At 38.6% G+C, this 25,775-nt stretch overlaps 3 protein-coding genes across 48 annotated transcripts in view; 1 reads left to right on the plus strand and 2 right to left on the minus strand.

Annotated features, from left to right (window-relative positions):
- Positions 1 to 19,255, minus strand: part of SENP7 (SUMO specific peptidase 7) — a 44,508-nt gene extending 25,253 nt beyond the window's left edge. For 4 of the 39 annotated variants that reach the window (XM_086883107.1, XM_086883101.1, XM_086883105.1 and 1 more), the window contains exons 1-6: positions 19,223 to 19,255; positions 17,746 to 17,792; positions 15,134 to 15,238; positions 12,824 to 12,918; positions 3,934 to 4,131; positions 2,117 to 2,314 (exon numbers count right to left, since the gene is read on the minus strand). In XM_086883107.1, coding sequence (XP_086739233.1) covers positions 2,117 to 2,314; positions 3,934 to 4,131; positions 12,824 to 12,918; positions 15,134 to 15,238; positions 17,746 to 17,781 — 632 coding nt within the window. In that variant the 5' untranslated portion in view covers positions 17,782 to 17,792; positions 19,223 to 19,255. Of the gene's footprint in view, positions 1 to 2,116; positions 2,315 to 3,933; positions 4,132 to 12,823; positions 12,919 to 15,133; positions 15,239 to 17,745; positions 17,793 to 18,559; positions 19,093 to 19,222 lie in introns of those variants that run through there. The other 35 variants (XM_086883120.1, XM_086883124.1, XM_086883117.1 and 32 more) reach the window with 28 other exon arrangements.
- A 12-nt stretch (positions 19,256 to 19,267) lies between these two features.
- LOC111944594 (putative protein ARB2BP) lies at positions 19,268 to 23,158 on the plus strand. Of its 8 annotated transcripts, none has more exons than XM_086883137.1 (4): positions 19,268 to 19,633; positions 20,012 to 20,092; positions 21,291 to 21,350; positions 21,853 to 23,158. In XM_086883137.1, the coding sequence occupies exons 2-4, from the start codon at positions 20,060 to 20,062 to the stop codon at positions 22,906 to 22,908; spliced, it is 1,149 nt and encodes a 382-aa protein (XP_086739263.1). In that variant the 5' UTR covers positions 19,268 to 19,633; positions 20,012 to 20,059; the 3' UTR covers positions 22,909 to 23,158. The 8 variants fall into 8 exon arrangements, with proteins under 8 accessions (XP_086739263.1, XP_086739267.1, XP_086739264.1 ...); XM_086883138.1 differs by having other exon boundaries at positions 19,272 to 19,453; XM_086883139.1 differs by having other exon boundaries at positions 19,291 to 19,432.
- A 1,041-nt stretch (positions 23,159 to 24,199) lies between these two features.
- TXNL4B (thioredoxin like 4B) lies at positions 24,200 to 25,604 on the minus strand. The gene is made up of 3 exons (XM_023947313.2): positions 25,473 to 25,604; positions 24,996 to 25,147; positions 24,200 to 24,554 (listed from the first exon to the last, which is right to left on the minus strand). Exons 1-3 carry the CDS (start codon positions 25,602 to 25,604, stop codon positions 24,389 to 24,391), a joined length of 450 nt encoding a protein of 149 aa, XP_023803081.1. The 3' UTR covers positions 24,200 to 24,388.
- Between the last annotated feature and the right edge of the window lie 171 nt (positions 25,605 to 25,775).

Genomic DNA, 25,775 nt, shown 5'->3' on the forward strand with positions numbered 1-25,775 from the left:
TCAGTTTCAAATGCACCCCTTAACAGATATATGCATCACCTATGAAGCTATGGCAATATATATTGTAAAGTGTTCTCAATGACCACAAGAAACCAATACTGTAAACACTTTAGAACCCTAAGTTTCTTTAAATTTAAAACCTACCTCAAATTCATTAGTTATACTGACAAGTCAGTGCTCACTTAAATATATGCATTTCACATTGGGTTGCAGTAAAGCAACAAAAATCCACCAATTCTGTAATACAAAGAGCAAGAATGGAAAGAGGCAGCTGGCAGTAAGTTCTAGCTGACAGAGGTAAGTTAACTCATTACCACCCTGTTCTGATGACACACAATTCTTTGACTTGATCTGAAATTTCCATAGTACAAAACTAGCACGATTTTCAGCAATACAATACATGCCTTCTCGCTTCTCTAATGGTACAAAAGATTCTCTGTATGATCATAAGCATACATATGCATAACACTTACAAGGGAGGAGCTTTTATTACTCTCCTCCAAAGAAGAGACCCGGAAAGAATCAGTGCCGAGTGTATGTAATGCACTGACTTTACTTACAGACAGGTGGCCAGGATTAAGCCATGACTTTATTGAAATCACTCCTAAATTCTCCATTTCCCATTTGGTATCTATTACAAATTGCACTGAGGGAAGGGTGAAAAATCATCCTAATTGGTTCTTGACAACAAGCCTTTTACACAATACATTAGAAAACCATGCAGGTACAGAATATTAATCATTCAAATAATGAACCACTCCTAAAATCTAAAGCAAGTTGAGTTCACAACTACTAAAAAAAATTACTAATTTAAACCATTATTGTGCTTAATACATGATATTGTGCTCCAGATATAAGCCAGAAAAAATACACAAGAGGTACCCTCAGATTCAGAGCATTATATACAAGAGCTCGTGTTTTCCTCTCTATAGATCCACTACCTCACTTCATCCACAACTCTGTAACAGAGTGAAAAAATCAGACACTAAAATATTAGTCTTATTTTGCAATAAAACAAAACAAACAAAAAAAAACCCCAAAAACCTAAACTCACAACAATCCAAACACCCCACACTTCAGCCAGCCTTAAGTTACAGAAAATAATTAGCAACAAATATGATACTTTAAAATAAGACAGCCTAATAAACTGTTCTCTCTAAATCTCATTTAAATTACAGCTTTGTCAGGTTAATTTAAGCAGCAATGGGCAACTCAACAGGAAAAGAAAAAACTGTTATTAATTTCAGTTCTTTAAGATGTTGATGTATCAGAATGAGGAATATGACTGACTTTTCTCAGTTTTAACCTGGGAACTGTTAATTACTCCTGCCTTCAAAAAAACTCCACATCATTCTTCTCTTCTTCATTTTTCTACTGTCTTCCTCAGTAGGGTTTTTTTCCCTGGGTTTGTTTTTGTTTTTTTCCTGTGGAAAATTTGCTGTTGAGCAAAGATGTAGCCATAACAGACAAAAGGAGACAGCTCACTTTGAATGCAACTGTCACCTTAGACCAAAATAGATGTTACCAAATTCCAGTATCTGATTTCTTTTAGTTTTATGTGCCAAACATTACTGTGATGCTGGGTCAACCTACATATAGGAAGAAAAGATTAAAAGTAGATGTTAAGTGGTAAGAGGACACACACAGCCCTTAACCAAAGCCACCCTGTTAAGAATACTGAGACCACCAGTGGGTTAATGTGAAAAAAAGTTCATTATCACAGAGAGTTATTTGGAGAAATTTCTCAAAAGAAGTTATTTGAAATCATGCTAGAACACATTAACGCCAACAGGAAAGCAAGATTTTGGTTCTGGACACAAAACCAACTTAGATGTGTTTTAATTACTTGTGCATCTCCCAAGATCAAAACAGGGATGCACTGCAAACAGAAATTCTTTCTAAGAAAGAAAAGTAGCCTTTTAACATCAGGCCCCGCAAACCATCACAAATTCAATGTTAAAAGGGCTCATTGTAGAAGCATGTTAATTTGTACTCAGGAAACTGATCTCCTGATTCAAGGAAAGAGTAGAACAAAAGTTGTTTCAGGGAAATTCTTTTCCATTGTGAAGTTATGTTATTTCAGGAAGACTGGAAAAATCAGCAGTGAGTAACATACCTTTCAGAAAGAAAAGAACTTTCATGAGGAGAACTTAATATTTGACATGTCTGTAGGCTGGCAACAGCTGATGAGGGTAGTTGGCCCGATTGCAATTTGTCAGCAGCAGGTAAATTTGCATCAATTATTACGTGGCTTTCTATGTACTTTCTTCCAATTTTCGTACTCAGGACGTTCGTCAAGATAACTTTGGGTTGCCTGCCATACATATAACAGCAAATCATAAGTACTGCACTGAAATCTAGTGAAACAAACTTCTTGTTATATTCATGTATCCTAGAGGCTTGATAATTAAACAACAACATTTTTAGGCCCTTAGAGGTAAAAAAAAAAAAAAATTAAAAAAATCAATCTCATTAAGAAACTTAAAATACAAGGAAAGCGGATAAACACAAAATAAGACCGGGGTAAGAAAAACTAGCCGTGTAATTTTACCTTAGCCAGATACTATGCACACTGCATTGCCTCTAACATATCACGCAGTATTCTTTAAAAACTGGTAAATATCTCTAAAAAGCTTTCATGTAGTATCTGTATACATTTCTCAGGACTCTGGAAGGAACAATCTTGACTTTCTTGTGAACAAGAAGCCTCCAGTAAAACAGAGCAAATTTTCTAAAGCTCTTAGTGAAAAGGTAAAAATGTAGCATGTACAGAAAAGGTAGCATTAGATTTTATTCCACTCCTCAGCTATGACATGGCACTCTACAGTATAGCAAGACCCAGAAAAACACCCCCAGGTGTTAAAACAGACAAGCATCAAAAATAAGCCAAGCAGAAATATAATGATGCAACTTCCATTTGAACACATACATGATGTGTAAGAGCAACTCAACTTACTTCATACAATGCCACAGTAGCCAGCTTGTTGTATAGCCCATATCCACTTCCTTTCTCACACTGGGATTTAAATTCTACCACTTCCATTGCAATTTATTTTGGATTAGATTGTAAGGCTACAGCCTTTTTGAATGTCTTTTGAACACCACTGCCTTTTGGGTATTGACTGCATAATTCTCCTGTTGTCTGTCTTGATCCACAGAGCACATTCCTGCACAGACTGTGTGATGTCTGGAGTGTGTGACTCAGATATCCTCTTGCACCAAGATGCAAATTTGCTTTTCATCAGGAGACTACCTTTCAGACACGATTGCAGAGACCCACAGGGCATAAACAATTAAGAGATACAACTTAAAGAGCAAAATTCTAATACTGAAAAACATGTAGGCTGGACATAACCTCCCATAAAGGAAGCCCCTACACTGTCATCAGAAGCTCGGACAGAAAACCCAGCCAATAAAGAACTCACTCTCACCATACTTTTCCCTGAATTTCTACAACTGACCGCTGCTTGGAGGGATGCAAAGAAGATACTGGACTTGATATGCTTTTCTTCTGATCATTTATGCCAATTTTCCTATTTTCATGAGTAGTCTAAAGCAGTAACAGTGAAAATACACCTTGATATTTTTTATGAGGAAAAAGGCTGCAGTTAAATTCAAGTGTATTCTTTTCATGAGAATTAAAAAAAAAAAGCCAAACACCTGGAGAATCCAGTGGTTAAATCAGAATTAATTGGTCTTGACAGTACAGGACCATCTAGAAGCCATCTGACCAGAAAAAAACACTACAGAATGCCTGGCACCATCTCTCCCAATGATTATCAAAAGGAACCAAGTACAAGAGCATTCAGTGATGTGAGATAAAATACAGTTCATGAACAAGGAAGCTGTGGTACAATAAAAAACACTTTCTCATAAAGAAATAACTGCAAGGAAAATTATTTTGTTTAGTGACATGAGGCAAAGACAACATACCTTTTAGACAGAAAAAGACTTTGGAGAGTAGGGTTTAAAATCTGCCATATCTTTATGCTGGCAGCAGATGATGAGGGTGCTTGATTTGACTGCAGCTTGCCAGCATCAGAAAAATTAACACCAGTTTTAGCTTGCGCCTGTGTATATTTTCTTCCTATTTTCGTCCTCAGGACATTCGTCAAGATAACTTTGGGTTGCCTGCCATACATATAACAATACATTAATAATAGGGTCCTGAGAACTTTTTAAGTCACATGAATTCAGCTAAGATATTCTGTGAGTTCACTGTCTCTGCATCATACCTTAGAGAATTAAGGTCACTGCCCTGGCAATTTACAAAGCAGTTCTCTTTGGAGAAGAGCAATCAAGATCAAACTCATCTTTTGATCAGGACAACCTTTCAAGGTTTCTTCTTCTGGCATGAATGACCAACATAACCATGTGCCATACTGAAGAGGTAAACTTTCAGTGCAGAAACTGAAATGGGAATTTTGGTGCATCTTGTTTGGTGCATCACAAAATGTTGGATGTAGTGTCACTATGGCCTTACAAGCTATTCTGAAAGTATATGCATGACCATTTGCAGGATATGAAAATAGGCACTCATTTTGTGTCATCTTATTTTAAAACCATGAATACTATTTGTTCCCATATAGCAGATTAATTATGATCTTGCTGGGGGAAAAAAAAAGTTATTACAAATCTCCCAGTTCTGAGGATACAATTATTTCTATTCAATTTCACTGAACAAATTACTTAGAATTATGAATTACAAAGTCAGTAAAAATGCCCTACTGAAGGTGTTTAAAGAAGTATCTGTACTTTGGTAGTTCTGCTAGATTGGTACTGAAATCTTCACATAAAGAATCAATTCTGCAGTATAGCTAGTAATTTAGAGAGTTTTCTTACAGAATCATAGGGGTTGGAAAAGATCTCCAAGATCAACAAGTTTTCAACTGACTACCGGCATGCTCACTAAACCATACTGAGAAAGTTCCATGTCTTGCTTCAGAACAATTTCAGGGATGGTAACTCCATTACCTCCCTGGGCAGGCTATGCCAGTGCTTAACTACCCTTTCAGTGAACACATTAGTCCTGATATCCAACCTGAAGCTCCCCAGCACAACTTGAGTACATGACCCTTTGTCCTGCCACTGACTGTCTTGGAGAGGAGACCAACACCCACCTTGCCACAACCTCTTTTCATGTAGTTTTGGAGAGTGATAAGGTCTTCCCTTCAGCCTTTTCTCCAGAACGAATAAGCCCAGTTCCCTCAGCTGCTCCTCACAGGAATTATATTCCAGACTCTTCACCAGCTCCACTGCCCTTCTCTGGACTCGCTCCAACACCTCAATGTCTTTCTGTTAATGAGGCACCCAGAACTGGACAGAGCCCTTGAGGTGGCCTCACCAGTGGCGAGTACAGGGGGACAATCACTGCCCTGGTCCTGCTGGCCACACTATTGCTGATACAGACCAAGGCCACTGGCCTTCTTGGCCATCTGGGCACACTCTGGCTCATGTTTACTGTGTTGGTTTTGTATTAATCGATATTCAGTAAAGCAGACATTACTTACAGAAATTATTTTTCTGAGACAAGCCGCTGAGAGCTCCCTCTGTGCCTAGAAAAAACTAGTAGCTGGCTAATTCTGAGATAGACAACTGATTAAACTATTTAGAAGTTAGATCTGCTTCTCTGAGATCTACATTTTAAAAACAGACAAGCCTGAAAAAGCTCTCTTGGCTTCTGGCCTCAAAAGGTAACTGAGCAGCACCATTAAGGCCTTTTCCACCAGGCACTTTTCCAGTCCTTCTTTCCCCAGCCTGTAGTGCTGCACAAGGTGGTTGCGACCTAATGGCAGTGTTGGGGTCAGAGGCACAGAAAAATGTGCCCTTATCTGTAATACCTGGCTCTGACACCCAAGAGAGCACTGAATTTCATATAACACCATGGAGACAGCTGTTAAAGTAGAGAAACTGGGAGTGTGAGTAAGTTAGAGTTTTCTTAAGTCACTGGGTGAGAAAGAGTTTACGGTTTAAGCTCTTTTAGAAAACAAAAGACAAGATGGAAGATTTAGCCTGTTGTCCCCTTCTTCCTCATCTTCTGCTAGGGATTTTTGGGTAACAATAAATGATTGGACAGAAAATGCTGCAGTGCAGCACACAGATGTCAGGTCATTGGGTCACTAAGAAAAATAATTTACTTGGCATTTGTTAATTGGACAAACAGACATATAAAAGACCTTGAAGTTCTTCATTAGCCATTTTGTAAATCTCTATTTTACTGTCCATAGCTCCTTGTACTCTGTATATATGTAATACAAATAAGGAAAGAATCAACTACCAAGTCCAAATCTGAGAAGACAGCCTCTGTCTCGTCACTCTCAGTCCTGGGGAAAAGAACCCAGTTACCAGTGTCACATCCCAACATGGCAGGACTTCAGCTTATTAAATTTATAAACTGATAAGCATTATGGCTCATAGATGGTTTGTCAGGATTTACTTTATTTTCAAACCTCTGAGTACTGGACTTGTTTTCCAAGAACTGGTCCTACAAAGACACTGAAGTTCAGGCTGATTTGTTGGGTTTTAAAGATTACTGAAGCGAGAATTGGGTTTTTTCCTACTGCATGCCTTGCATAACAAACAAAAATATTGTTCTCACTGTAGAACAAGCCTTTTTTTAATAGATAGGAAAAAAAACCTTACTACTCACATAGCTGTTACACACATGCTACAGTAACATTTCCTAAGCAAAGGGCTGCTATTCCTCAGTGCATTTACAACTCTGCAAGTGACTCTAATTGTCCCACTGACATGCTGCATGCAGCTCAGCAGCCTGCTACATGGTACCTAGAGGCAAATACAGGTACAGTGTGGAACCTTTTTTTGCTGAAGGACAGACATGCCAGAACCTCCAATAAGGTCTGGAACTGCCATGCTAGTGAAACACAATGAACTTAGGGCAGGTGTTCCACACAACCCCTTTATTTTGCTCTTTCAATCTTGACATTGAGATTTCCTTTCCCTAGTTACTTACCACTGTCACAAGACACATAACCCCTCACAGAATCTGACATGTTCCTACCCATTTGGCAGGGGACAGCCTTGGACAACTTGCCCATAAGATGGATGGCTGTCAACCAGATGAGATCTCTGCACCCCTGAATGCCATAATGTGCTCTCTTAGAGCTCTGCAATGCTTTTCCCATACCAGCAGTCTCCAAAATGTTTTAATCACACATCCCTAACAGGAATAAGTATTTTGAGCGTGTACCTTCTACAAAGTTTATTTAATTAAATAATCTACAGAAAAGTATTAGTGACAGGCAGATCTTAAAGGTCTTTTCCAACCTCAATTCTATGATTATAAAACACAGGAATAGAAATTTAGAAAGGAATGCAATAAAGATGATATGAATATTTCATAATTGTACAAAAAATATTTCCTTCCTGTACCCCAGTGAATTGTCTTCACACTTTGCAGACCACTGCAAATGCACAATAAATCTAAATGGCGCCTTTTCAAACATAAGTAACTTAAGCTCAAGTGAAGGCAGTTTCCTTCACTCTCTGAACTTCTATCAGAAGTTTCCTGAAGAAAAATTGGTGGAAAAGAGCTAAGGCTTTATCTCAAAAGAAAAAAAAAAAAAAAGCACCAATAAAAAAATAACCCCAAAATGCACTTCAGGCACTCTGATGCCAAGGACATGGACACAGGACAAAATGTTATGTAACAGATTAGCTGTTGAAAAAAAAACCAATCCTGGGATTTTCAAGTGAGACATTGGCTCTGTGAAAGCAATAAAAAGTCACACATGCAAAGGCAGTCTCATTTGAGTACCAATATAAAGCACAGTAGAGCTCCAGAATGTTTTATTCAGTCTGGGAAAGGCTTTCACCTTTATTTTCTTTCACCTAGTTCTGTATGTAGTCTATGAATGCTAATACAAAAATGTGTTCCAAGAACCTGCCTCAGATACTGCAGATGTCAGAGGCTTGTCCAACACTAAGGATCCAGAGACTGGAGTTGCATTTCAGGACATGTTTTAATTACTGAAAAGCTTAGAAAGTGAACACAGATCCTGAGGGTCAGTTTAGGTACATTAATGTCTTAAATGGTAGAGCTCAACTGCAGCAGCTTAGTGAGCACATCCCAAGTCCAGTAAATGTTCTTGATTCAGCACAGGAAGCAAAAGATTTCTTTTCCTATAGAAATCCCCACTAAAGCAGAAATTCTGGCTTTCTTCTGGACTTCTCAAACGTTGAGTTTACACATGAACCACCTCTGAGTTTAACACCTCAGAAGAGCTTATAGCAACCAGATTTCTTACATCATTGGTTGTTTGTCCACTGTAATGTATATAAGAAATAATAAATAAATAAGCAGAATCCAAGGAAATAGAGAACACATATTTAAGAAACATGATCAATTAAAAATTCAGCTACATAAGAACTTATTAGGCTGTTAGGAAAATTTACAGCCACTGAAGCAGTTAAGGGAAATTTCAAGGTAAAAGTCATCAAGCATATTTATACATGTAATCTTTTGAAACGTGACATTCACTCTTGTTCTGTGTCAAATTCCTCCCTAAAGACAAATACCCAAACTACTTTAGAGGGCCAGTCACTGAAGACTAAAGAACTGAAGTCACTTCAGATCTTGGGATGCCAGAAGAGATGATGCAATCAAAGACTAAGTCAGCTATTTCCCCTCCTTCTCCAACAGGACTCAAAAATCAAACCTTGAAGTAACTAAATGGCGTTTTTTCTTCTAAATAGAGAATAGTCGTAGAAGTAAGCCCTAGCAATATGCAGATGTGAACCAGAAAATTGCTTCTTAATGTTTTAAAATCAATAAAATCAGGGGAACATGAGACAACATAAATGTGCTATTCTCTATGGAACACTTCAGCTCTCCTGACTAAAAACAAACCAAGGCTATCAGTTTCCCAGATCTCAATTCTTTCAGTTTTCATTGTTCTACCCCACAGAAATTACCTATTTTTTTCTTTTGATTTCTCAAACATGATATCCCAGTGAAATGTTACTAAATTAGGCTCAAACAGCAAGGTAATTAGTCCAGTGGGTACACACAATTAAAATAAAGACACTGTGACCATGTACAATCAAGACTTGTAAAGATAACAGAAAATATTCCAACATTGAGTGTTTAAACAACATAATGACAGAAAAAGCCCACAGCATGAGGCAAAGGAGTCAGAAGCAGAATTTCACTACCTATAGGTTGTTGGCTGTCTTGAAAATCCAGCTCTGACATCCCTTGCTCACACTCACATCAGTCTAGACCTTAAACTCCAGGGTCCTCTATTTAATTACTGATTGTAATTATTTAATTACTGATTGTTACTTGGAATTACTGGATTTCTAATGTTCCCCATGCCCTTGATTTAAATGGGGTTTATGGATTTTAGGCAAGTACTTTAGCAAAAATGAATGTATAATTTCAAGCACACACACATACCATGAAGCAAGCTTTGCACTGGCAATCTTTTCAAAGGAGAGGAGCCTTAAACAGGGAAGTCAATGGTATACACTTGTCAGTGCCAGGCCAAGGCATCACTTCTTATCTGGCACCAGGTTTTGACTGAAGTTTTTCAACTGGTTATGAAATAACCTTCAGAGCTGAAGGGCAGCATAAGAACTTTCAATGGCTTTCCTTTCTAAAAGGGATATGGCCTCTGGCACTGTTTCTTGAAAATCATAATCAATCTATACTTCATTAAGACTGGCAGTATAACAGATTAAGGGAAACATCTAAACCCAGCCTGTACATCTGTAAACAATGGCTGGGACACAGATCCCTAAATTATCCGTTAAATTGTCCACAGATTAAAGTGAGCAACTCAAGCAAAAGACATTTCAAAATATTAAAGTGTAAAACAGAAAAAAGCAAAGCATATGTTAAAAGCAAGACCCACCAATAGACCCAGCAAGCAATTTGTAAAACAATTACACTGGAGGCATCTTGGTGAAGGAAAACCAAAGACAATTTTTTCTGTTTCTAAAACAAGTACCTACCATAGTCTCTCATTTACCTCCCCAAAACTGAAAAAAATACAAAAGCAAAGGCAATGAAAACATACTTATGCATGTAATGATGGAATGACAAAAAAAAATACATTATGAAAAATGCTGTTAGCTGCTCCTGACAAGTCTCATACTGCTTTTCACAGGCAAGAAAAGAATTATCCTACCTTATAAACCACAGGACTAAAAGCTATTAATTGTTTATACCTCTTTGGGGAAAATATTTGACCTCTATTTCATGCAATAATGGCAGCTGCTTGATATGGTTCCTTACCCAACAATCATATTGTGTATACACACCAGTGCTGGAACTCCTGTCTCAAATTCATTCAGATTTGTATTAGAAAGTGATCAAAATGAGACAAGACTGGCTCATTTGGGACTAAATTACTATTAATTGTCTACACCACTATCTTCATGGCCATATTATTTTACTAGTAAACCCAAATCCTGACCAAATACACTTGTTAGGGCAAGGAGGACCAGTATGTAAATGATTGCCACAAAAACCTTATTGCTACAGGGTCAGTATTTGATTCAGCTGTTAACATGTATTTCACTGAGCATTTAAAATATTGACCTGAAAGAATTTCACACATCTTATTTAAGTATTCCTTCCACCCTTCCCTGTAACTAGGGAAGTTATCTACCCCAGGAGCCCCCTCTGGGACCACAGACAAACCTCCTGACAATCATCTCACAAGCCCAGGAGCAGAGCTGTACCAGTGACATCAGCTGCAGTTGCTGCTACAAAGCTCCATTAGCTCACATCACAGCACAACTGACAGGTAATTGACTACCAAATTTTGTAATCCAGAAGTTGAAAAAAACTCAATGTGAAGATGTAGGTTTGTGCTAATACATCCACTTTGTCCTTTATGACTAAAATTAGGTAAGAGTCCTGAAGCAACACTTCAGACAAAACACATCTCCCTAAGCATCTAAGATTGGCTCCTATCAATACATAGTTTGCTTTTAAAATATCAGGAGCTAACAGGAGTTTGTCATTAAGACTTATTTCCAGCTTTGCGAAGCAAATGAAGAATTCCTCACTGGGAATAAAAACTAATGCATCATAAAGACCTGCAGCACTTCACTTCACTCTTTTCTCTTCTGAGTTTTGTTAGTTCCCAGACTCTTGCTCAACAAACATCACCTCTTTAGAACCTGTGTGCTCTTTTCACTTATTAGGCAATGAGGTCTCCATGTTGATGCTGACTTACTGAGAAACACTGAGTACCCAAATGGAACACTTAGTACAAGCTTCATTGCAGACAGGAGAGTAAATTTATTTTACAGAGAGGCTCCAGCTGGTCTCTAGACACACATCTCTTTTCAAGGAATTGAAAAATGTACAGGCTTAATATCAGAATATTTGCTGTATCCTTGTAGTCTAAATAATTCCTCACTATTGCACTGCTAACAATTTGCATACAAATTATGGAACACCTAAAAATGCTATTTGAAAGTCTCTAACATATTGAAATAAACATATGCAACTGAAAATTAACATAGAACAGATCTAAAGATAGCTTTAAAGAAACCAAACTTCTCAATGTTTGAAGATCAGTTTAAAGTTCCCTGTAAGACCTTTAGAGATTGATATCTTGATATCATATATCAACCATGCCACAATATACAATTTAATTGCAGTTTCTTGAATTTTATTTGTTAGGTTGACCCTGTGAGCTGTTCTCTCAGTTAAGAGTTACTGACAGAAGCTTTTTGAGGCAAGCACATATATAAACAGACAGCTATGCCTCTGAGGAGGTATGAAAAATAAACTCAGCATCTTTTACAATTTTAGCTCTTCCCTGCAACTTTGAAGCATTCTGAATATACAGACCAGGCTAAACAATGACTATTCATAAACCATAAACCTACAGAGGTCAGCAGTGTCAAAGTCACCTGCATTTTCATTACCTGTGCACTTTGTTTTTTGTGAACACTCTCTCCTGAAAAGAAACCACTTATGGGTAAGTTTAGTTGCAGTCAGAAAACAGGGCAGAGAATGCTTACTCATTCATTTAGAATTAAGTGATTTGGGGAATAATAATTGTTTCATTACAACAAACATATTAATTTTGTCACAAAGTCATTATGTTTCCTAGCTGCTGCTAATAAATCTAGTTCTACATTTTCATTTCCATTTGTCAACTACAGAAATTACAGCTTCAAAATATTCTTGGATAAACAATTACGTAGGTGACAACTCTGCAGATGATGATTTTATCTTATAATAAATAGCATATCAATTTGCCATAATCTCAAAGAAACCAAGATATTTGCTCTTGGCAACAGAGAATAAAGAAGTGGCACATCAGCAGTCTTAACTACTTAAATGCCATGACAGTAACACCAAGCTGAAAAAGCTTTCATTTTTTTTTTTTTTAATCTTCCTTCCACTAATAATCACCATATTGTTAAAGGTATTTTTATATTGTTTTAAAGAGCTGAAAGCTTAGGCTAATGGGAGTGGAGTACAGAACAAAAAGGGATGAGAAAAAGAATTTTGGGAAGCTTCTTACAAATCTAAAGATATCTACGGCTAGAATGACAATTTACACTTAAAGAGTAATGAACCCCTTCCAGGACTCCAAGCAGGTTAACAAGCAATAATTCCTCTAGTAAGCACTCTCATTCTAATGTCACAGTCTTGTGCTTCAATTACAGAAAGGAAAGGTTACAGCTGCCATTAGACCACTGAAGCATGATTGTAAGGTAAGGCTTGAAAACCATCTCTGCATGACACAAATAATTAGCTAGAGACCAGAGACACTCATCTTCAAGAAATACTCTGAATATACAGAGATAAACTAATTTTGAGATTACTTCTTACCCAATTGATTCTTCATCATTAGAGCTTTGTCTGTTGCAATCCTTTTGCCTTTTCCCTTTTGTGGAAGGCTTTCTGTTGTTGGCACTTAATCTCCACTGAAACAAAACAAATAAGATTAGCAGATTTCAACAAACCTGAATATGTCATAATGGATAATGCACTAGAAATATGGGACACAAACAATGCAGCTGACCAAATATATCGAAGTTGTGAAGAGCATATACAGCAATTTTGCAAAGAATTTGCTTGATTGAAAGAATCCACATACTACCTCATCTTGAATAGAACTTTTTTCTCCTGAAGAAATATTTTTCTATATTATTATCTATATATTTCTATTGTTTCCCAGTTTCAAGGGGGAAAAGACTAAACTCAGACTTAGGCCTGTTCCACATAATCACAAATACACAAGATACAGAAAGTAGAGGCTAACACTGTGCATTTATGCAAATTTTACAGGTTACAACATGGATATAAAAGATATAAAATTCTGAGAAGGAAAAGTAATTTGAAGGTGTGGTATTTAGGTGGCAAACCCCAGAACAGCAAGACTTCATTTTTCCAAAATTGTCTTACCTTACCAGAAAGTACTTATATTTTCAAATCAAATAAATGAAGCTCCATGACAACATAGTTATCGCTGCAATTCCAGAAACCTCCAGCCTTCCAACCCTTCTCCTATCTTCTTCACTTCTTAAATTTCAAAATATAATAAACCCAAGAGATGCTTGAAAATTAGGTTCAGGCTGCCACTCAGGCTGAAAGCAGACAAATTTATCTTCATTTTTGATTAAGTGTGGTTTGGAAGGGCACCTGAAAAGTTCATGCCCATCCATATTCTACAAACCTTAGTGAAGTCTGAAAGGTGCATCCCAAATCAAACTTTTCATTACCATAGGGACTAACTAATGCAAAATAAGCCCATTACTAAAGGTGGCAGCAAGAAATTGTCTTGGGCTCTCCCCTCTTCCTGCCTTCAAACATTATCTAGTTCACCTCATACCAGTGGTGTTCAAGCACAGGATATACATCCAAATCACTGAAAACTGCACAAAGTTTCTCAAACAACACGGTCCAAACTCTGACAACTCATGACCAAGTGTTTTTAAAGTAGAACATAAAAACTAGTCAGTGTTTGAAGCATTTGAAATCTCCCAGTATGTGGAAAAGTTCAAAATATATAGACATAGGTAAGAAAAATAAGAAACAGAAAATTAGACAACATCCAGGAAATAACAAGGAAATTAAGTATTTTTCAATTCACTCATTCAAATCATTATTTTTATAGAGGCAGAGATAAATACAGGAAGAACTCCATGCAAGTGCTGCCTGAATCTGCCTGAGAGGTTGCTGCTTGTAGCCACAAAGACATCACCTCCCATTTCAAAACCTGACTGCAACTGGATGCTCTGCTCAAAGCATTACCAGCATAGAACACAACCCCACAGCAAGGCTCTATTGCAATATTCTCAAATGACTTGGCCTACCAAGAGACCTGGGTCACATTACCACCACCACTATAAGTCAAAAAAAATTCCTACCTTCCCTCACTACACTTTTCAACCTCCTCTGAGCCAGAGGAGGTCTGTTTGTCCAGGCCTATGATTCTGAAAGCACAAAAGCCAGCAAAAAAACTCTGGATACTGAGCTGAAGGAAACAAGAGTAGCCAAATGTGTTTCCAACACTTAACATCTGCAATTCTTAGCAAATTTGGAACAGATTTATAGAGGCAAATATTTGCTTCTATGTATGACTGAGATGATCCAGACACTCAGTTGTGATAAATGCCATAAGACTCTTACAGTCTTTTGGTCTTAATACAGTTATTTCTGTATTAGCACCTAAAAATCTGTCAAGAGGCATACAGTACTTTGTATATTCTCTTAAAAGCTTAAGCTCTTGGATAACTGAATACTCAATGTAAAGGTTATTTCCATATAACAATAAGTTTGGTAAGTGATCTGAATATAACCTACAAGTTCAATAGTCAGAAGACAATCAACTAAAAAAAAATTAAATACCATATTTACCTTTAAATTAATGATTTTTGAGATAGTTTCAAACTTACATTTGAATACAAACTGCTTTTCAATTATTTAGGCTGGAAACATGGTACTGAGACTCCCATTTCTGTAAATGCACACTTGCAAACAAATTTTAGACTTAGACACCTGTCTCTCTCAAGACAATCTAGATTATTTATTGGTCACAAGGCAGTACTTGTTGAAAATACCCAGCCTCCAACACTAAATCAAAGCCTCATGTAATATTGTCCTACACACTTTACACTCTGAAAAACTTCTCTTTACCTCTTTTAAAGGGTAGTCACAATGGTGGGAGCTTGGGAGCCTTGCCAAAGGGGACTGAACTTGGACAGCACCATCCTTGGTGTTTTTCTTCTTTGGTATACGAAACTGAAAATAGATCATGTTACACATGGTAAAACTAAAGTATGCACTGGTGCTATGAGCTGACATACAGCCATGTACAAAGTTGTCTTAACTGGGCAAAATAAAGTTGTAAGGGAAGCCCTGACCTGTGACTTTACTTGAAATGCATCCTCATGAATACTTGATCCCAAATCATGTGTCATACCACATGATGAGCTAGTTTTAACACATGAACCGTCTGACAAAGCTCTATTACATTAACTTTACATCTTCAAATGTGACACAAAGGTGACAAACAATCCACTGGCACAGTTTTCTTAGTTCATTCTGATTTGTTTACACTCTAGTTTAACTGTCTCAGCTTAGAGAATGATAAAGCAAAAATGAAATAGCTGAATGTCACGACCAGGTCTGCTTTCTCAAAAGAAAAGATTCAGGATGAAGAACAATTACATATTATAAGAGTACAAGTATTTTGGTACGATAATTTAGTATCAAACAGACTTTAATGTACTCAAAATGGTACCAGCTATTCTCGTTGCAAACTCCCACAGAAATGGAGCCAGCACTTTGAAAGTAATTATTGAAAGAGAAAGCAGTTAGTAATCCACAGAAATTCACTGGGTCTGAAAAAAAGATATGTAGGAAATAAAGGTTTGTTCATTGAAAATCAAACCAAAAATAATCAAACTAAATTTGTACTAGTTCAAGACAAGGGAATAGGATGATATTTCCTATCAGTTAATTAAATCAGTTAAAATAGTATGAACTGAATGAATACAAGTACAAGCATTGCTATTGCTCCAGGCATCCTGAGAAACAAAACCTGACATTGCAAATACTACCAGATGAGGATGTATCAGAGAGAGAATGCAACATTTACACCTCTTAGATAACTGAGTCTAGCTCAGGCAGGAAAAAGCTGAAGCTACTGATGGACACTCTAAAGCGTCCTATAAACTTGATTTGCAAGCCACCAGATGCCTTGCAGTGTAACATGAAATTACAAGCAGGGATTCCAGAACAGTGACACTAACAACTTAATTATTAGCAACTTAACTGCATTCATTAGCTCAGTAGGTAGTCCTTCAGACACACCATAATGAAGCATGCTGCACATAATGAGATAATATTTCAATCCTTCAGTCTGAATCGCGAGTGCTCTTACTCCTTCTCTACAATTCTTTGAAACTAAGATTAAAGTTTTTTGTAATTAGACCCAAATTTCTATACAGTACCTCAGGCTGCCTTTGCTGGTCAAACACTGTAACAAATACAGATTCCTCAAACTCTAAAGGATTCAAATATCACACACAGGCAACAACTTCTCATACAAGCACCTCCCTTCCTTTTTCAATCAACATGGAAGGATTGAAACAAGGTATTTTGTTATTCAGGAACTTCTACAAGTAGATCGTTTCAAATTTGGTTGGTTGGTTTTGTTTTAGAAGTGGCCTATAAACACGTTTATCAGTCAGAATGTATGTTTCTGATCTGCACTGTAATGGCTAGGAGCAGATTTCTTACTTCAGACCTCCAACTGCTGCCTAACAGCTTCTGTTAAGAGATTACAAAGAACACATAGTTATCAAAAATTTTAATATACATTTAAAATTAGAGATGTTCTGATAACTTCTGTAAAGACTTAACAGACAACATTAAGTACAGATAAAGTCAGATTCAGTAAAAAGAAGAGAAAACTGACAGAAAGGGATAAAAAGCACAAGATACATTAATCAGCAACATCTCCAGCTCACCACACAGCATCTTCCCAATGCTTGCACTCATTAAGAAGATGTCAGTTTACAGTGCCCACAATAAAGAACAAACACAAAGTCAATAGGCAAAGAGAGGTCTGAATCTATGGTAAACATGAGGTACGCAGTTGCCTCAGCTTTTCCCAAATAAAAGGTGACTAACTCTACACATATATGTGCATACGCACTCAGCAGACTCATCTAAATCAGCAATACTTTCCTGAAGGTTCCCACCTGTAAAAGCAAGGGCCAGAGAAAGTGCATAAACACAGTGCTGGAAACAGCTTATTTCTAAACCACTAGATCACCCAGACCCTATCCAATGACACCAGTTCCTCTGTCCACCATTTATTCTCACCAGTACTCCCACTGCTAGAAACTATTCCTAACAGGGATATTTTAGGAAAACTTATACACCAGCATAAGAAGCCTCTGAGTACATCTCTGCAGATAACCAAGTTTTACACAGTTTGCATCTGTTCTACTTATTTCAAATTACTCTAAAATTTGAGGTGTTAGCCTAGGTCTTAAAATAACTTGGAAAAGACCCTACTTATGTGTAATCAAATACTAAGCCTATAATGTATTAATTGATATACAACAGTAGACAGTAGTACTGACTGCTACCACAATAAACAGTTTCCCAAGAAAGCATGTTACAACAAAGCAAAAGTTAGATCAGTGAAGAATGAATTTGGTTGTGAAAATACATCCAAACACCCTAGGAAAACCTCAGCCTCAAAATAAAATGTTGAAAATTTCAGGAACACTTACACTGACATGACTTGAAGATGATGTTCTTCCTGACATGGTTTTCGCTACTGAAAAAAAAAAGAAAAAAAGAAAAAGGAAAAAAAAAAAGAAAGAAAGAAACTTAACAATTTCTGGTTTATTGATTAAGAGGAAAGTAAAATCACAGTAGTAGGCACTAAGAAAGAACAAGAAAATAATTTTTGAGCAAACTATAACAAAGAAAACACATTCATAACGTAGCTTGAGTTGGATGGGGATTTCAAATTATTTTATAGCCCGGCCCTCCTGCCATAGGCAGGGGCATCTTTCAACCCATCAGGCCTATTCAGCCTGACCTTGAACACTCCCATGTGTAGGGGCACCCACTGCTTCTGTCTCTGGGCAACCTGTTCCAGTTTCACTATCCTCATTGTAAAACGTATTTCCTCCTCATGTCCAATGTACACCTACCATCTTTCAGCTGATGACTATTCTATCTTGTCCTGTCACTACAGGCCTTGGTAAAAAGTAATTGACAGCCACAATACAAGCCAGACATGCACCTAGGCAAGGCTCTGGATTGTCAGCATAGGCAGAATTGTTAATGAAATTGTCCTAGAATTTATCCTTAGCTAAGACATTTACTGATTAACTCCTTGCTGCAAGCACACAACTAACAAGCAGTTCACACTTGGACTACAGAGTAAAAAAAGGAGTAAAAGAGGACATCTGTACCACTGAAACGGCTCCAAGAATAAATAAAAGGCAAGGATTGCTGTTAAATCTATAAATTTCATCACTGGAAGAACACAGCCTCAGAGCTTCCAACATTTAGAGGTATTCTGTTTATACATACTCTATATGACTGTGGCATCTTCAAAGATTACAGCTGGCTTGGAGTCTATCAAGAGGCCAAGTTCGGGGACTTCTACTTATCTTAGCGTCTTTTTCAATTCAGAACCATAGTCCCCCAGCATGGGGAACAGACCGATAAAGGAAAGCTGAAGTGCTGCCAGTTCCGATGCCTACGACGAGGAAGAGCCGACAAACGGGGGCCGCCTGACAGCTCTGGGGAACAGGCACCGGCAAGGAGCGGCCGCGCCCGGGCTGTCACCGCATGAGCCCGGCCCCGGCACAGGGCTGCCCGCCGGCGGAGCACTGCGGGCCCCGAGCTCCGCAGCCCCGGCCCCGGCTCCTCCCGCTAGGAGGGGAACGGCTTCCCTCTGACAAACCCGCAAATCCCGAGGGCCTGGGCCAGCGACTCCACTTTTTCACACTCTCTCCTCAGCCTTCTCCCAGAGGCGCAGCTCCGCCGCCACCAGCCCTCCCTCCGTCCCTCGGTGCCCCCCCGTCCAACCGCCCCGCCGGCTTCGCTCCTTCGCGGCAGACACCGCGGCCGCCCGGCCCCGGAGCTGCTGCCGGCCGGCTGCAGCCCTGCCTTCTCCCCCTCTCCCCAGCCGAAAGGCCGGCAGCGGGTGGGATTGAGCGGCCCCGGCAGCAGCACACAGCACTCACTCACCGCCACTGCCGGAGCTGTTTACCCAGCCCGGCGCCGCCGCTGCCTGCGCAGCTTCCCCCAGTACTTCCGGGCCGGGCCGGGCACCGCCCCGCCGGGCCGGGCCGGGCGCGGCCCCTCAGGCCCTCCGAGCTTTAACCTGCTGGGATAAGCTCGGCACTGACCCGCTAAAAGCCACTGAAGAACCGAGAAAACCGCATTACTTTTAAAGAAGTAATAGCGAGCCCGACTCAGGTTTAAGTTGTGCCTTGCTAATGATGTTTCCCTCAGCTGACAGCCAGAGCCCGGCAGGTTAATCCCCTGACGGGAGGACGAACAGCCGGGGAGCGCTCTCAGAACCCCAGCTGGCCGCGGTTTGCAGCTGCTGCCCTTAGAAATTCTCCCGCAGCCACGGGAAAGACGAAGATTTGCTGGGTGGGAGTTTTTGTTTTGTGCTTTGTTTTGGGTTTCTGGGGGTTTTTTTTTATTTTTATTTTTCTTTGTGGTTTTGTGTTTTTTTCAGGACAGCTTCAGAATTACATGTTTTCCATGGAGTTTTCTGTTTTGTTTTCTTGTTGGTAGTGGGACTGAAAACTGGTGCGGACAAATGTTCAGCTTAATACTCGAGGTTTAGCTTTAACTTATTGTCGGGTGTGAATTACAAACATAAAAGGTTAGTTTATAACTGGAAACTATTTGGAGCGCTTTACGTGACCACAAACTATCAGGTATTGGTAGGTTTTGTAGATACACGCCTAGGTACGTAAAGTAATGAAAACTGAAACCATGTCTCGGTTTATTTTTTTCACGCAGAGGACTTGTCTACACTCTACATTCCCAGAGTGAAAAAGATTTCCATCTATGATGATGACAGATTTTACAGGAGACCATATGGTAATATCAGGCTTTAGTAGAATAAGGTGGTTTTAAATGGAAAACAAAGTAATCTTTATGGATCTTTTATAGTACTTATACTGCAGTAGTGTTTAGAATATGCTAAATGCTGCAACAAGCACCAGCTGAATTTACATCTGAAGCATTTCAGAATCTGAATAGAAAAGTGGGAGGGAGGGAAAGAGGGATTAATTTTCCCCCAAAAGAAAATTTTTAAAATGAAGGTAGCAATTGTATATGCTGGTAGCCTTTACAACCTTGAATATTGTGTTTATATACAATGAAGTACAAACAGCTATCAATGCTGATTTAGAATGCAGACTTACAACAAAGAAGTACATGCATTATACAGCTGTATCTAGAACAATCTGTAATTGCCACTTTTTAATTCTATAATTAATTGTGTTACTACCATAAAATCAGTCATCTGGAATAATAAGCATATACTTTTAAGCTGCTATTTAAGTAAACTCTTAAGTGATAACCCCTTGTTAATTGCCTCAAAACTTTTCATTTTGCATCTTGAAGGCAGAGGAAAGTCGTATGTGCACCTTATGTAAAACTGTGTTTCTTTGTTTGTTTCTGCCTCCAGAAATCTTCAGCAGCCCTTCACTTACATGAAAATATTCAGATCACTTTTTTGTCCTAGTAATTTGCTTTATCAGATGGTACAGTGACTGTTAATATAGAATGTAATTTACTGTGTTCTATAAAACTTCTTTTAGTTCATGAAGAAAAACTTACATAGTCTAACTTACCAACTATAACTTGATTCAGATAATTTACAAAAAAAACCCAAACTGTATTAGTAGTAAACTTCTGTAAACGTAGGATTCTGACCACACCAAAGGTTATACCCTATTTGCCATTCTACAGCCAGTGACAGTCAGTAGTAGATTGAGGAGTTACTATGAAAATAGAAGGTTCTGTTAAGCTTAATTCTCAGCTGCACAAAAATCACTTCCTGCTATAATTCGTATCAGTCATGACAGGTAACCTGAAACTGGAGACCTCAGTCCAACATCATGATAGTTTCCTGCCTGGACCTTCTTTTCTCTGGCTCCTGGACCACAGTGGCTAGTTTATTCTGTCATCCATTCCTATATTTCCATGTGGCAAGTGCTTGCAAGGATGAATGACTAACTAGAGTGATTAGCAGAAAGCAAACACATACATGTATTTATCTGTTCTAGCACAGTTGAAGGTAGAACATGGAGAGTATGCTGGTACACAAGCAACAGGAAGGTTGAAGCCCTTAGTAAGTGCAGCTTCTTTTCTTTAAAAACTCAGGATCCAGTATGACTTTTGGACTGTTTCCAATTGCCAAGGCCTGTATTTCAAAGGCAGCCTTGGAACTTGTGGAGTTCCAAGATAATGGCTAGGACACAGTGCAATAAAAGTTGTCCAAGTGAACAATGAACCATGTACATGTGCCACCTTCTTAAAGCCTTTAATTCAAACTACTGTAAACAGGTCTTTAAATAAACATGCTAGCTTACAAATTTTTAACTACCAAAGAAAATAAGGCCTAATAAATGCAGAGGAATTACTGCTGTTGGAACTTGGCAACTGACATCTCCAAGAGAATTTAGAGGCAGCTGGTTTATTATACATCACCACGAAATACTCTGGATCAGCAAGTACATCATTTGTAACAGCTTTTAAATCTGAATTCTAATGCAAGGGGCGTGGGGATGTGTAGACAGGTGTTGTGTGGAGGTCTATCACTACTTTGCCATGATAGTCTTCTTAATTTGTAGTGGTTACAAATACAGCGTGAACTCAGTTTGAGGAAACTAACAGAGGGTTCACAGTATCAAGAGGAACTGAAATATGACTTCAATATAAAAGGGGAGCTGAGGCACCTGGATACAAATGAGTCCTTTGTTTTCAATTACTACAAGAATGGACATGAGCAGAATCATAAACGCTATGAAGTTCTGGGACATTTTATTACCCAGTATGTTTATGAGCTCCTGGAAAGAGTCTGCATGCTGCAGAAGGTTTATATTCCTACTGATGCTACACAGGATGAACCAAGAAGTTTCTTTTTCATGAGCAAAAATGCACTAACAAGTTCCTCTAGCCTAATTATCCTTCTTCAGGACCGTGGAGTTTTTTGTGCTGGACAGTGGGGGCGAAGGGCAATTGTCAGTGAGGGCCTGAGACATGGAACACAAATACCATTCATCAAAATGGCCCTGCAAAGCCAATGGGAAGTGATTGTGCTGAACCCCAATGACAATTTCACTGATCTGAACACTGAAAACGAGAGATTTTCTGCCAAGGAAGAAGCACTTACTTTTCCACAGTCCGTCTGGTGGATCCCCAAGAGGGGCAGCAGCAGCCCTGAGGAGCATACCATGTATGTATGGGATCATTTCATTGCAAAGAGTGCAGCCAGGAATGTGGCCTTCATTGCCCATGGCTATGGGGGGTTGGTGTTTGTTGATCTGCTGGTGCAGAGGAAACATGAGGTAATAAATAAAGTGTACTCAGTGGCATTCATTGACTCCACGCACAACATGCAGCACCAGAGCAGACATGATCCAGAAATACAGGAATGGATACGCAGAAACTGCCAGGAATGGGTGTCGAACAGTAAACCCCTAAATAAAACTGTGGGCTTTCTCATGAGAGTAAATTGTCCTACTTTGTCTGCTGGAACAGAAAAGTATGGTTTAGCACCCTCCTGCTGCTTACAACCCATCTTTAAGTACCTGAAGAACAAGCTGAAAGCCAAGATCACAACAGCCTTGAGGAATTCACCTGTTGCAACCAGAAGCAGCACACATAAGAAGAGAGGCAATAAATAAAGGTACACTTGTTGGTTTTTGATAGTGGTCTCTTCCTTTCGTAACTGCCTCTGCAGCCTTCTGTCCCCTAAGCACCTTCATCTCACTGTGTAGAAATTCACAGTTCTGTGTTTGAAACTAGTTTGGTTTTGAGAAGAAAAAGACAAAAGTGAACTATTAGGAAAGAAATGCATTGTTGAAAGCCTTAAGCCAAAAGACTTTGGCTAGCTGTGAAATTTAAAGTTGAATTAAAGATGTTAAAGTGCACAAACTCTCATCTATCATTTTCTATACTAAACATTCTATAGTTATGGCTGTATAATAAGACTAAACTATCAGGAAAACATTTGCTTAAGTACTTAGCTTCATTAGAAGGCCAAGTTTAGAATAGGAAGAGCGTGTAAAAAATCTGTTTTCTCCTTTCTCTGTACCATGTGTTTAAAATCTTTCAAGAGCTGGAACATCCACCTTCCTCCTTGAAACATTTGCTGTTAAGCTGAACAGGGAAGTACACACTACTTCCTTCCCTCCAGTCAGACTTGGTGTGCCCCAAACATGACACATGGAGGTAAAATAATTTCCATTTTAAAGCCAACTAAGACAGTGAGAATTCTGGACATGAGTTGCTATAGATACAATAGTCCAGCAACCTGCAGTTACCAAACTGATGCAAAGTAATGACATTGCTGTTTCCTCTCAGCTGTTTAACTTTAGACAGAGATGGGAAACAAAGTTTTTAAATTTACATACCCAAGGCTTGCAATGTGTACAAGCAGCAGTTCAAATAATCTTTGAAAAGAGATTATTCTTAGAGAATAATCAAACAAAAGAGTTATTCTTAATTTTCAGTTCAAGCCCATGGGAATCCTAAGTGTTCAATAGCCACAAAAATCTCTTTACGGATGACAAAACCTTCTCCTACAAGTGTAGAACATTCCAATCTCAGTCAAAAAGAGAGAGAAGAGAGTAGCAACTTTCCTTTATATTTATATCCATTTCAGATTTCAGTCATCATCTCTCTCAGAAGAAACTTCTGTCCTGTTTCGCAGCAATGGGTAAAATGTAAAATTCTATGGGAAAGGCACATTCAGTTGACTGCTCTTGAGAGCAAGCACAGCTTTTTTTATTGATGTCAGATTTACTGTTACTACATCTGAATGAAAATGGTACTAAACAGCCAACTAACAGAGTGCCTCAGTTCCCTGAAGAAGGTTGCACTGGAGATGGAATAGCTGAGGATGCACAAAACCTGCCTGTTTTGTAAGGGCTGGTCAGCACACAACTCAAAGAACAGTCACTTGTGTGAACTCTGTGCATGAACATGTAGCTTTATTTATGAGAGAAGCGTGAGGTGACAGAATATCTGTCTTCAGAAGGAGACCAATATGATCCTTCAGGATAACTGCTCAAACTGTCCCACAATGCCAGAGGAGGCCAAAAGCACTCAAAGGAAAAAGGGATATACAACATCATCCATTTGTGCAATTCTTAGGTCAACCCATTAAATTCCTTGGTAGAGAAGGTCGTATTTAGGAATGTTGTTGGGGTCAATAGGACTTCTCACAATGAGCTTTCCCCGCATTGCTCCACGGTAGATCACTTCAATCAGATCTATAAAGTCTTGCTTTGTTTTGAAGCTTCCTACAAATTTGGTGTGATCTGGAGACCTAAATATAAGCACAAGACAAAGGCAGAATTTAGAAGGTAGAATATAACATTAAAATATTCAGAGAAAAAACACCTAAAAATGTGAAAAGTTGCCCAAATGAGATAAGGAGCTCTGATCTAGTCATTCTGAAAGAATGAACTAACTTTGTAACAAGTCAGGAATATGCTGTGACCTCCAAAGGTCAAACAGGTGCACTGTCATTTCTAAGTTTTTAACCATTTCTTACTATTTTTTGCAGAGTCAGACATATTTCACCTACTTATTGCATCAGAGCATATTTCAAATTACTTCCCTATTTTACATCCTTCTGGCTTCCTACAGAATTCTCAATGCAGATGCTGGTAACAACATTATAATTTTCAAATATCATCTTCTCCAGACATGGTAACATAGACTGATAATTCTTACAGGCTTAATATACAATGGTAGGATGACTTACCCATAATCAACCTTCATGTGCTGTCCATTGAAGAAAAATACAGTAGATGGAATATAACTGATGTCAAAATACTGGGTGTACACTGGGACATTATTCACGTCCACCAGGTAAATGACTGCCATTTTACTCAGGTCATGAGCTGTTTTTGCAAGCTGGAAAGAGTGAGAAACGCAGATGACAATTACAGGGAGACATGAGGAAAAGAGGGTGGCAAGCTTTATAAAGCCTGTTTCTCTTATGTGTTACTAGCTTAAGCAGGTATAGAATCTTACATGTTGTCTACCTCAAGCACTTTGTTCAGCCACTACAGTAGTAAAAACACAGATGCTTACTTTTCAAACTTTTTTATAAATATAATTTCATTCTATATTTGTCACTGAACTCTTCGAGTCCCTATCTTAGCAAAAGCAACATTTTCTTCTATGCACCAACTATACTTGTACAATCCGTTAAAAAAAAAGAAAAAAATTGTCTTACAATATCATCGAGCTGCAGACAAACAGCATCATTATCTCTTCCAAAACGGAGAACCAAAACCTTCTCAGCGACGCTTTTTATTGCCTGATCCACTTCCTTCTTACAGGTCAGTTTGGGCAGCAGAAAACTCATCGCGACAGACCACGGTCTCCACTAAAATCCCTACCTGACAGGGGAAAAAAACAACAAAACAAAGCACATCAAACAACAGCAACCTGCGGGCCAAAAAGAAGCGAAACTTCTCTGTGCTATTAAAATCTTTAATAAGGGAGAGAAGAGAGAGAGAGAGAGGGAAACGGAGAG

The sequence above is a fragment of the Cyanistes caeruleus genome, chromosome 3, assembly GCF_971803275.1.
Source record: "Cyanistes caeruleus chromosome 3, bCyaCae1.hap1.1, whole genome shotgun sequence".
Lineage (NCBI taxonomy): Eukaryota > Metazoa > Chordata > Aves > Passeriformes > Paridae > Cyanistes > Cyanistes caeruleus.

Bases quoted from the DNA above. Each gene is read 5' to 3' on its own strand.
- LOC111944594 (XM_086883137.1), top strand. From the start codon at position 20,060: ATGATGATGACAGATTTTACAGGAGACCATATG. The intron at 20,093-21,290 runs GTAATATCAGGC...GTTCTAGCACAG, and splicing joins ATTTTACAGGAGACCATATG to TTGAAGGTAGAACATGGAGA. The intron at 21,351-21,852 runs GTAAGTGCAGCT...CTTAATTTGTAG, and splicing joins CAGGAAGGTTGAAGCCCTTA to TGGTTACAAATACAGCGTGA.
- TXNL4B (XM_023947313.2), bottom strand. From the start codon at position 25,604: ATGAGTTTTCTGCTGCCCAAACTGACCTGTAAGAAGGAAGTGGATCAG. The intron at 25,148-25,472 runs GTAAGACAATTT...CACTCTTTCCAG, and splicing joins GTCTGCAGCTCGATGATATT to CTTGCAAAAACAGCTCATGA. The intron at 24,555-24,995 runs GTAAGTCATCCT...GCTTATATTTAG, and splicing joins CACATGAAGGTTGATTATGG to GTCTCCAGATCACACCAAAT.